The sequence below is a fragment of the Cavia porcellus genome, unplaced genomic scaffold, assembly GCF_034190915.1.
Source record: "Cavia porcellus strain 051 isolate PalLab524CR breed Dunkin Hartley unplaced genomic scaffold, mCavPor4.1 scaffold_61, whole genome shotgun sequence".
NCBI lineage: Eukaryota > Metazoa > Chordata > Mammalia > Rodentia > Caviidae > Cavia > Cavia porcellus.
This window is the reverse complement of record NW_026947544.1, coordinates 2135167-2147497: the sequence shown is the minus strand read 5'-3', so window position 1 is coordinate 2147497 and position 12331 is coordinate 2135167. Positions and strand designations below refer to the sequence as shown.

Here is a 12331-nt window from a genome sequence, read left to right as displayed (position 1 = left end):
AAAAAAGCATTACTAAACATATTGTAAGAATGACAGTAAAAGAAAGTCAGGTTAGAGCATCCACATGAATTGAGGCCAGTTCAATTAGATGAGCAAATGATAATCACAGCAAATTTGACTCCATTGTAGTGGAACTGAGAATGTTATGAGGTTAATGGTATTTGAAAAAAGAAACCAGAAGACAAAAGCAACCTGAGGTTATATCTAGTAAAAGGAATCAAAGAAGTTTTCCGTAACTGTTTCACAAATGTAAATCAGTATACTCAGCCTATTCTAAGTATTACTAAATAGCCTTCCAATAAAGTGGTTCAGTGTCAAGTATGAGGTATTTATGAGGCTCAGACAACAACACCTTCTTGTATCTCAGCAAGAAACACATGAAGGGATTGTTCCATTAGAATTCTCTGACAGTCCCATTTCTATTCAGCTTACCAGCAAGTCCAATCTACTAATCATTCTAGCTACAAGACTTGAGTCTAATATGAAAAGTATACAAAAGATGAGACAGACTAGGATATCTCAATCTTAATGTTTACATTTAGGACCATATAACAAATTAGAAGGGAATACTCTGCAATTTAAGGAACTCAATACATCTATGGCCTCTGTGACAAACTATCACCTGATCTTACAATCCAAAATGTCTCCAGACACCATGAGATGTCCAATAACAGGACAAACTAAGTCTAACTCAAGATGCTGTACTAGACTGTGAGAATACCCCCCAAAAGGCAAAATGATCATTTTTTACTAGTTACTCCACTCACTGACTCTGTTACACAGAATACAATAAGTATATTGATAAATACGATTGAGACTTATCACAACAGTAACCTTAATAGTTAAATATATTCTGCATCACTGATAACAAAATAGATAACATATCGTGATAGAACAATATACTTCATTTTAGAAGATCTGAAGATTAATAACTAAGATCTGAAGATTAATAACATCTGAAGATTAATAACTAAGTATCATAAAATATTATAAGCATGAGCTGCTAAAGTGGCCTACAAAATTTTCATGTTATTTATATTTTATCTGTTATTCTTTAGATCTAGAATATCCCCCAAAAGCCTCCTGAGTTCAGAGTGGGGGCTTTAAGAAGGTAAACTGGGTCATAGGATTAATGAACTGATGAATTCTTAGCTAAAAAGAGTTGGGGACTGGTGAGAAGAGGAATGATCCCTACTTGATGTCTGACCTAAAAGGGTTCATCACACTCCTTAATTATTCCTTCCTGTTTCCTGATTGCCATATCAACAGTAGCTTTTCAAGTACCATGTTCCTCTGATAGGAACTGTTTTTGCCTTGGAGAGCTCCCATAGACTGAAAGCCAAGGCAAACTTCTCCTTTAAGTTGTGGGTATCTCATAATATGTCTAAGAACTCTTTTTCATGACGCAAGTTGCTATTTTGTGACCTATTTTATAATGAAGACAACATGGCAAGGACTTGAGAGTGCTCTACAGTTGACAACAGATGAAGTATTATGGATAAACTTAAAGGAACTGAATCCTAGCCAGATATGATATATTCCTGGAACTTTGTAAGGTGGGGATAGGAGTATTTAATTTATACACCAGTCTGGGCAGCTCAGTGAGACACTGTTTCAAAATAAAATATAACATAAACCATAAAGTAAAAGAAAACCACAACAACATTAAACATCAACCAGGCATGGTAGCATAGGCCTATAATTCTATCAAGAAGCTGAGGAAGGACAATCACTATGAGTTTGTGCTACATAGTAAGACCCTATCTAAAAAAACAAAAACAAAAACAAAAAATTTAAATAAAAAAGATTGGAGATGTAACTCAGAGCTAACGCTTCCCCAACAATCCCCAAAACCACACACAACAAAAGAAGAAAAAGGAAAGAAGGAAAATAATTCTTAATAGTCACCCTAATAAGTTTACATAGTCACGGTTAGTCAATTCTTCAGACATCAACCACAGGCAAACCTTAGAAGGACTGGGGATATAGTTAGTGGCAGAGTACCTACCTAGTAAGGTACACTAAGTTCAATTTCTGGAACAAAATAGAACAAAACAAAATACTTTCATATAGTGTTAGCGGAGATCTAGAACCAGAGCAAACAACAAAGCTATGTTATTCACCAGCTGAAACTATGATTAAAAATTGCTATTTCAGCCATTATAATAGAGACAACATGATCCACAGCTATTACTAACCCAGCAACTCTCAATCATTTACAAAAATTTTATTAGTAAATGTTTACAGTTCACACAGTTTATACTCATCTTCTGGAATGTTATATGAACATCTCCTTTATTTTTTTTTAAATCCCCTCTGCTTCATTCACTCCCTCTTCCTCCAGCTTCTCTATTCCATTTTTTATTCTTGCAGTTTATGATATGACATGTTTACTGTTGTACTCTAAGAAAATACCTTGATTATTTTGTGTATTATAGCAAACCTGCAACGTGGCTTACTAAATGTGTTTTTTTATCCTTTTTCCCTAACTGATATGTTAAGTGACCTAATTGATATGTTGAGCAATACTCTCCTCTGTAAAGAATTGCAAGAATCTCACCTAATTGATATGTTAACCATTGTTGCCCTCTACAAACTACGGAAGTTGTGCTAAAACAAGCTAACAAGGGTTGTCAATCACTGTTAGGTGCCTCTATTCTCCAGTAAAGAGCTAAAGAAAACTAGGATGGCCCACTAATTTACACTTGTTTGAAGTAATCTGCTTGTGTGCAGAGAGATTTGCGTATGAGTTTAACCCTTTACCTGACCTTGACATATAATCGCCGTTTTCTGTTCTGTATGGCGCCTTATTGCCTCCCTCTCCCCTCACCTATCTATCTAGGCCATAAAGAATTTGGGTTTCTGGTGACCTCTTCCCGACCCGGTGATGATCTGTCATAAAATGAGCCTGCCCCAATTTTAAGAACTGTTTAGCTTCAAAGAAATTACTGGGAAATACTATGGCCCAAACCCCAATCGGTGCTTTCTTTTGTTCTGTATGCATCAAATGAGTTAGATATCAGATCTTTGTAAAACTTAAGTTTCAGCTTCTTGTAACTCTTGACCCATTCGCACCCACTAGCGAAAACGAGCTGTCCTGGGATAATTAACTTCCCCACTTTCTTCTCCAAATATTGCTGCAGATGTGCCACTCTGAGATAATGTCAGTCTGTAGGATGGGAGTAATCTGAAAAACACCAGGAACTCCCGAGATTGTCAGAGCTAGGTGGACAGCAATACAGTTTCCAGACTCGGGTCAACAAGTTTGATGGCTCTGCAGGTTTCTTTGCTCTCCCCCTCCCCCCTTTTCCTCCAGCCTCTTTTTAAAGTCCTCCCTTCAGTCTCTGAGACACAGTCTCCAAATTGGCTCCCGGAGACTCATCACCAGGCCTGAAAATAAAGCCTTTGCTACCTAAATTTTCAGTCTCTTGCTTCCTTGGATTTTATATCAGGGCCCAAGTTATAACATTTACACTAACCGAGGTCACATTCCTGTACATGGTATATCTTTCTTACTCAAACTTCCCCTTCTTTTCATATCTTCGACTATTTCCCTTAAACTACTTCTCTACTGCAAGAGATCCATCTGCTTGTCCCCTCTATCCATTCTGTTATTCTCTTTATACTCTCTTACTCAAATGATAGACAGTACATAGTGTTTAAATTTGTGTGTTAGGTTAATTTCACTCAACATTATATTTTTCCAGGTGTATCCATTTTCCTACAAATGTTTCAAATCTATTACTCCTTAAACAAAGTAGTACTCCATTACATAAGACACATTTTCTTTATTCAGTCATCTCTTGATCTGTACACAGGTTGTTTACAGGATTTAGCTATTATGAGTTGTGCTCCTATAAACATTGGCACACACACACTGCTACCTTGTGAGGTTTTAAGCTCTTTGAGGAAAGTGCCTTGCAGGGGGAGCAATTGGTCATGTGGAATTACTAATTTCAGTTCCTTTTTAACACTGCAATAGTGGCTGGGGATTTTCCCAGTAGCGTTAAGTGTCTGCTTGGCAAGCACAAGGTTGTGAGTTCAATCCCCATTACATAAAAAAAAAAAAAAAAACATCTAATACTGATTTCCCTAATGGCTGTAATAGTTCACATTTCCACCAACAATAAAAGATGTTTCCTTTTTCACCACACCCTGACAAATACTCTTTACATTTTTTTTTTTTTTTTTTTTTTGTATCAGTACTCAAATTCAGCTCCAGGGAGGAGCTACACCACTGAGCTCTATCTCCAGTCCTATTTTATTCATTTTAACCATTGCTCTCAGTTAAGTTAACAGAATCAGTAAAGCTAATGTCACAGATTCACCATACCTTAATAGTTCCTTTTGGCTACATTATGATATTAGTAGAATACTTTCTCTCTCTCTCTCTACCTTTTGAGACAAGGTTTCACTATGCAATATAGGCTGGCCTTGACCTCACTTTGTAGCTTTGTAGCCTAAGGTGGCCTCCAACTCAAAGCAATCCTACTACTTCAGTCTCCCAAATGATAGAATATAGGCATACACCACCATGCTGGGCTAGAATCAATCATATTTTCAATTTTTTTCTTTCATCCTGTAAGATCAATCAACTTAAAATATCTATACAAAACACCCCAACACAAATACATTCACAGTCTCAAAACCAACTATATCACCTAAAGTAAAACAAAAAGACTCTCTTATCACCTAGTAAGCTAAGTTTAAATTCTGAAAAAACATACAGGGGCCTTGAAGCTGTCAACATATAAAACATAATATATAAAAGTACACATTGTGAATGCATCTTAGACAAGGACAAATTAACATTTTAGGAAAAAATATATCCTTTTTTTTTTTTAAGTTACCCAGAACTTTTAATTTGAAACAAAACAAGAACCCCTATAAGACAAAGAAACACTTCTAAGTATAACTAAATTCTTGTACAGAATTTACAGATTTTCTGCTGTTTTTATATAGGTATAAACATATAATCACCTCATTTCTCAGGACAGTGCCAATTTAAAATGCAGAAGCCAAAGTTTCAAGTATGAAAAGCAATATAAACAATAGCGCTTAAAAAAAGTTTAGTCCTAAAGTGAATTATCCTTACCAGCCAATGAAAATGAAAAGCAACTGACACTAATAAAGGTTCCATTTCATATCTACTCTATTAGAATCTTTTCATGTACTCTAAAGGTCAAATAGTTTCTCAGACACTGGAGTAAAATCAATCAATCGCAATTATATAATAAGTTGACAGAATTTTTAAAATTTTGCTATCAAATAATATATACATATATATAGAAAGTAAACTTAAGTTTAAAGAAGTAAGCTTAGTCTAGCACAAAAATATTTAAAAGACTTAGATTAGATGTAAAAATTTGCATCAAAACTGATTACTTTTTATAGCTTAAATGGTTATCACTTTATATTTAAAGTAAAAATAAAAACAATAAATGTATACACACACATAATATGCAGTAAACTTTGCATTTTTCTTCTGGAATTAATTATGATTTTGGTCTTTACATTAGTTTTAGTCTTCTTTTTTATTTCCCAAAACTGTGTGAAGGTTCACATGCCAAATCAAGAACTCTCACACGCAGACAGCACAACCTTTTGCCCCTCATTTACAAAGCATTAGTGCCCAGATTTCAACAAACCTCACTAAAATGCTCTACGAAATGGAAAACACCATAGAAACCATGATGTGTTTCACAGATTTCCTAGGGACATAGAAAAAGGAGTTCCCTGTATTTTTGGAAAATCAAGAGGATACTCTGGCTGTGGACAAAATCATAAAGGACCTGGACCCATGTCAAGATGGCAAAGTGGGCTTTGCAGAGCTTTTTTGCAAAAGTTGTAGGCCTTTCATCACTGTATACATGAAGCAGAAAGGATAGAAATAGACAAGACATAAACATTTACTTTTGCCCTGATAAGAGTTCAACAAAATGTAGTATAACCATACAATAAATATTCGGCATAAAGAGGTACGGTATTGATCCACACTGCAATATGAATGAATTTCAAAATATTTACATGAAAGTTAGGTAAAAAGGCTAAGTATTTTAAGTTTCAAAAGAACCATTCAAAACTGATATAAATGATAAATTAAAGCTTGTTTAGGTAAGAATATGAAATCAAGCAGTAACAACAAAGGAGTGAAGACATCTGGCTCAAGTGATAAAAATTCTAGATTGAGGTGATTTTTCTAGAAACTTACAAATTTATTAAAATTCAGAGTTGTACATGTCAAAGAAATAAATTATATATGTAAATTCTATCTCAATAATGTTAACTTAGCACCTAACGAAACAAGCTTATTATCCAAAATTTAAAGTATGAATTTTACCTTAAGGCATCTAATTTTTTAAAAAAAGCATCTCAAGAGCCAGTTAAAAAACATCCACAATAAATCCTTTACCAGTTCTAGAATAAACTTTTAAAAAGTCAACAAAAACTGATACCAAATGATATCAAAAACTCTTAAAATTACTTATTTAGGAGCTGGATTTGCCATATTCTTGGTATTATGTAACAGTTGTTGAAATTTTCTCTAAGTTTAGAAGAAATACTAGATCTTTCTGAGGCAAACAACAACAATAAATGAGGATGAAATAGGAATTATGGAAATGTTGCATTAAAAAATGTTAACAGTTAAACTAAGAATCTTATTTTTTTAAGTCAGTGAAAAAAAACTACTGGGTCCTCACCCTTTTAACACCAACTGGAAATACTTCAGATTTTCACTGTCTCCATACACTGTGGAAAAAGTTAACATATGAAAATTAAAACAGTAAGAATGAGCCTTAAACTGAACACAGTTCCCATTTTACAAATTTCTTTAAATATTTTATGTATTTGCAGGTACTAAAACACTGAATTTACAGTCCAAGAAAATGGTATAATTTTTTTCTAAAAGTTTTTTGTAGGTCATGGTTTGATTATTAAACTAGCTGCCTTAATCAGTACATGTACTACTTACTACTACTGAGAACCAAAAGACTTTATTAGTTTCTTGGTCACAGTATGGATTAGAAAATAAATGACTTTTCCTACAAGAGAATATTCGTTAAAATTATATATATATATATATATATATATATATATATATATATGCCAAATCAGGTGTATTAAACCTGTAATCCTAGCTGACTTGAAACTCAGGTAAAAGGATTTTGCTAATTGATTAGGCTATGTCAAATTTAAAAACAGTAAGGGATGAAAATGAAAGTCAGCCTTATACTCTATCTCCCTACAGTAAATGAGTTAAACAAAATTAAAAACTGATTAACTATCATTTATAAGTGTTTAAATTCAGTAATGTCTGAAAACATTACACAAACACCTATAAGTGACACAATAAAACATGTTATTCTGTAATGGAATTCTGCCACTAATCCACTACAAATGATCATCACTTTTTTAACACCAAAATAAATATATAATATACACAACTTTGGAAAGTATATTTTACTCGATTTATAAAACATATGCTTCACGCTAATAATTTAAAATGTTAATTTTTCACAAAATTATTTATGAAATATAAATAAAAATCACAAAAATCGTTTTATCACTAACATGAAAAGATTTAGTTTGGAAAGAGTTCTTTAAAATATCTTTCACTTTTATCATTTCTTCGCCTCCCAAGAACAAACCATGCCTCACTTCAGAAGGCAGACCAGGAGTCCTGCATGATAACAGAAACAGCGAAGAGTTCCATGCCAAACCGATTCACCTCAGCGATAGCGTTGGGGACCAAGTAACTCTGGTCTGCGGAAGATCCGCAACCCCGAGCTAACCACACCTGGCGCTGACTCAGGCTTCAGTCAACAGACTTGACCGAGACAAGACTCCAGACACTCTACGCTCTTATGATACAACAGAAAAGGGGGCGGGGCGGGGGCCCTTAGACGCCATATTTTCTTACATGCCAAAATACCCAACCGTTGCGATGTCCGCCCAGCCTAAACGTTCCCGCTAGGCTACCAGACAGAAAGGCGCAGATAGAACACCCAACAACGAATAATGGCTGCTGCCAAATTTGCTAGGCACTTTGCTCCTCACAAAAGTGACCGCCAGCCCTAAACACCTCGCCTTCCTTAGTAGGCGGCGACCCTTTTACCTCTTCTCGTCGAAGCCGGGGCTCTAATCTAGATGGCGCGTTTTGTTTGCGTCACCTCTGACTAGTCCAGCACCTACTGTTTTACTTTCTCTTGTTCTAGACCCAGCGTTTTCGCTGAGTTACTTAGCTCTCAGCATCTACACCAGCACCTATGGACTGAGACTGCTACCTCCCGTGATTCAAGTTGTTAGCTCCTCGAGTCCCACAGAGACTCAGACCAATTGAGCCTCAAAAGCGGTTGCGGCTCACACAAAACGCTCTTTATTATGGCGGAGCTACTAAACTCCGGAGAAACACAGAAAGACAAAAAGAAAGGCAGGAAAGGCACACAGACACGGAGACACGCAGGCAAAACAAAAACCCACGACAAACCTTTCAGTAGTTGTAGCGCGCAGACTCCCTCCGCAGTGCGCCGCCTAGAGCTCATAGAAATTTAAGAACCAGAAAGCCCTACTCCACCCCCTACCTCCCATTTCATATGTCTCGCTTCGGAGGGTCTTTCCGGTCTCCCCTCCCTTCCCCTATATACTACGCTTGTTAGATCCAAAAGTCCTGGAGCTCCTTCTTTAGTGAAATGTACAAATTTAGGAAGAACTAAAATAGGGGGTGAGGAGCTCCTTTCTTCACCTCTTCCTCTCTGTCATTTTCTTTGCTCTTTTTTGCTTTGGGAACATGCAGCAGTTTTCAGGTGGAACGTTTTTAGGATAGAAGATACTGAAAAAAGATGGGCTTTGTTGAAGAGATACTCAGATGGCTTACTGAATGATTGGCAGCCTGCAGTTCTTCAGAATGCTACAGTTTGGGCCCAATGCTTTCGCTTTTCGAGAGAAGGGTGAAACTAGGTGATGGTGGTGCATGATCCAGGACTAGCTATCTGTCCTGACAAGCAGATGAAAAACTCATTTCCTTCAAGACCCTTAGTTTATTAATCTAACACATGTATTTTCATGTTGAAACAATCGTATTTCTGGAATAAATCCTACTTGGCCATACATTTGTTTTGTGTGCTGAATACATACATTAGTATTTCTCATTTGTTTGTACCTAGCAGGACAATTGGCTATATTAAAAGACAAAGTCACAATTTTACTTTTATATATAATCTACTTATATGTGAGTCATGAAAATTAGCACCCTCCATTTACACAATAGAATGAAAGCACCCACTTAGCAATAACTGGCTAGTATTACCAAGTAATCTGTAGTTGTAATTTGAAGGGTAGATGAGAGAACAATAGAACAAAAACTGACCAGTTAACACCAGGGTATGAAAGGGATTTTTGTTTTATATAATGGTGTAAGGAAAGGGTTTTTTTAATTACAAATGCTGACAAAAGTACATTGGAATATATTGTTTTCAGGATAAATTGGCCTATTTGAGATTCATCTTATTAAACATTGTTTTAGTATTGTAGATTGGTGTTCCAACCAAAAATAATTTCTTGTGATGTTCACATAAGTTTGCTAAAGATTAAAATGTTATTTAACACAGCATTTATCTTCCTATTAAGATATGTGTTGCCATCAAATGTGGGTCTTTTTGACTTTCCACGAATAAAATATTTATATAGAATACATTAACTTTCCAAAATCAAGAAACAGAAATAAATGAAATATGCTAGTCTTTTAATCTCTTTTAAATTTCATGTTGAGGTTCACATCTTTCTCAAAACAATCGTAACTAAAATCTCTGAATCCTATTTGTGCCTTCTATTCCTTGTCTTTCCTCTGAAGACTATTGATATGTGATATTTAAACATAGCCACTTTTTTCTTTGTTTTTGGAGAATATTTTATTGAAGTATAACACATTGCAACTGCAAGTGGAAACACTGAAATGACACCTAGAATTGGGAGATAGATTTATTGTCTTTTTTTTTTCAATTTGGTAAACATTTATTTGAATCTCTACACGAAATTGACATATATGGGCCCCTTGTTCATTAAAAGCTTAGGTCTCAAGCTTTATATCTATTAACAAATGTTCCTTGAAAATAACTGACGCTTTTGAAGCCCCCATAAAAAGAAAAATCAGTGCAGGGAAAGCATCATCTATATTTTGAAGCTAGATCCCCTATTTTTAAATTGGCAAATCCAGAATTTGAAAGTTAAAATTGCAATTTCTTCTGTATTTCTTCCATACTCAGAGGATTGAAATGTGATCATTACAGAAGAGTATAACAGAGTATAATAGCATAACAGATGCCAACAGACTTATGGCTAATATTTTCCCCTACATGGCTATAGAGTTCAAAACATTCTAAAGTACGTACTAAATGACCACTTTATCTTAGCTTCTCACACTAGCATTTATCATTAGTTTACAAGCCTTAAGGTAAGTTTACTTACCTAATATTCATTCAATATCCATGAGCTTTGAAACATACCAGTATAAACATTATGGCTGATCACTATGCAACAAATTCACAATTCCATGAAGTCAAATAATTAAACCAGAAGTTTGAACACTTTATGTAAACATACTTGATACTATGGAGATGAGTAATTTTGTTCATGCTAAGCTAAATTTATTTCCAAGAGAAACCTCGTGCACTAGATTTATTTTTTTAAGAATGTGACAGTTTGGGGCTGGGGATTTAGCTCAGCGGCATAAGCACCTGCCTTGCAAGCAGGCGGTCGTGAATTCGATCCCTGGTACCAATAAAAAGAAAAAAAAAAGAATGTGACAGTTTCAAAACATTCTTTTATGGGGCTGGGGATTTAGCTCAGGGGCATAAACACCTGCAAGTGTGTGGTCATGAGTTTGATCCCTGATACCAATAAAAAAACCAAAAAGACAAAAAAAATTTTTTAATTATTTTAGAAGCATCAATTGTACAAATGGGAATTCTGGGTTCAATTTGAAAAAAGTTCTAGTTGAGCCCCATCTTTTAAACATATAATCAAGACATAGGGTTATCTGATTTTAAGTGTATATTTGTCAAACTCCAAAAAACCAATCACTTCAAACCAGCAGAATACTGCATTACCCCAGTAAACCTGTAGTTCTCATTACATGCACCAAAAAGATTTACAGGACTAATTTTAGCACTTCTCTGTTAAGGAATTTATTTTATACTTATTATATCACAGCATGTTTCAAACATATAACTTCCTAGTAAGACAAAACAAAGACAAAAAAAGCTTATCTTCTTAGGAACAAGGATACATCATCACTTGTAGTCTTCAAACACTATTGTACTTTAACTTCCATTTGACAAAATATTCATGAAATAATCAGTAGAGTGCTTAACAGACAAATAACACCTTTAAGCACACAAGACTGGCCTAAATTTTTTATTGGGTTACAAATTTTACAAACATCACTTATATTAGCTGTACTGTGGAGCTAAAGAGTGTTGCACATTCTCCAAGCAGCATGGTGAGAACCACCACTAATGTGGTGAATCTTGTTGAACTTTCCAAAGTCACTACTCTTGCCACCTGCAAATGTCAGCCCACACATCTCCTTGTGCCTATAGACTGCTTTGGTAATCCACTGGGTGTCAGGATTTCTTTTAATGGCTTTGTGGAATGGATTAATCCGGATAACCTCAAAGAATTTGTATATGGCATCTTCAGCAACCCAGTAAGAATTAAGAACCCTCCAAGTACCACAGTGGTGTCCAGTTCACTTTTCAGCAACATATTAAATGCTGCGTGCAAATTTTAGCTGGCTAACACCATGATGGATAGGCTTGCTGTAAGTCGCTCCCTTAGGAACTGGACGTTTGTGGCCACCTGGAGGCACACAAATCCTGTATATGACATCACCTCGTTTGGCTTTGTATTCAAGTTTGCAAGCTTTATCTGGCAGGATGGGGTTGTCGATAGGACTGAGAGCCCTGGGGAGCACAGAATGCCAGCAGTACTGGCAGCAGCGTACCCTCAGAAGAAAGTGTATCACACTTGACTGCTTCTTCCTCCATAGTTCCTGGATGTACTTGTATGCACCCATCTTGACTTACCTGACTGCTGCCCCCAGGGGAAAAGATAATGAAGATTTATTTTTATCAATGGATATTTATTGGAATCATTCCCAAAATATTAGACCCTGACTATTGGTGACCTATCCTTAAATAGGATACACTAGCAGGCAGTACTGAAGAAGAATGCCTTGTCAGTTGGGGATTGGTTCTTATAATATGCATCATAGTGACCAGTTATCCATTATAGTGACAAGTCATTTCTATAGAATAGAAACGATGGAAACTAT

General features: G+C 35.5%; 2 protein-coding genes across 10 annotated transcripts in view; both read right to left on the bottom strand.

Moving 5' to 3' along the window:
• Window positions 1-8552, bottom strand: part of LOC134475109 (probable ubiquitin carboxyl-terminal hydrolase FAF-X) — a 185172-nt gene extending 176620 nt beyond the window's left edge. For 6 of the 9 annotated variants that reach the window (XR_010046058.1, XM_063244487.1, XM_063244488.1 and 3 more), the window contains exons 1-2: window positions 8489-8552; window positions 6702-6750 (exon numbers count right to left, since the gene is read on the bottom strand). The gene's annotated coding sequence lies outside the window, so the exon portion shown is untranslated. The other 3 variants (XM_063244483.1, XM_063244482.1, XM_063244484.1) reach the window with 3 other exon arrangements.
• A 2615-nt stretch (window positions 8553-11167) lies between these two features.
• LOC134475105 (large ribosomal subunit protein eL15-like) lies at window positions 11168-12189 on the bottom strand. The gene is given in 1 exon segment (XM_063244467.1): window positions 11168-12189. A coding segment is annotated over 1 exon segment (609 nt). The 5' UTR covers window positions 12074-12189; the 3' UTR covers window positions 11168-11464.
• Between the last annotated feature and the right edge of the window lie 142 nt (window positions 12190-12331).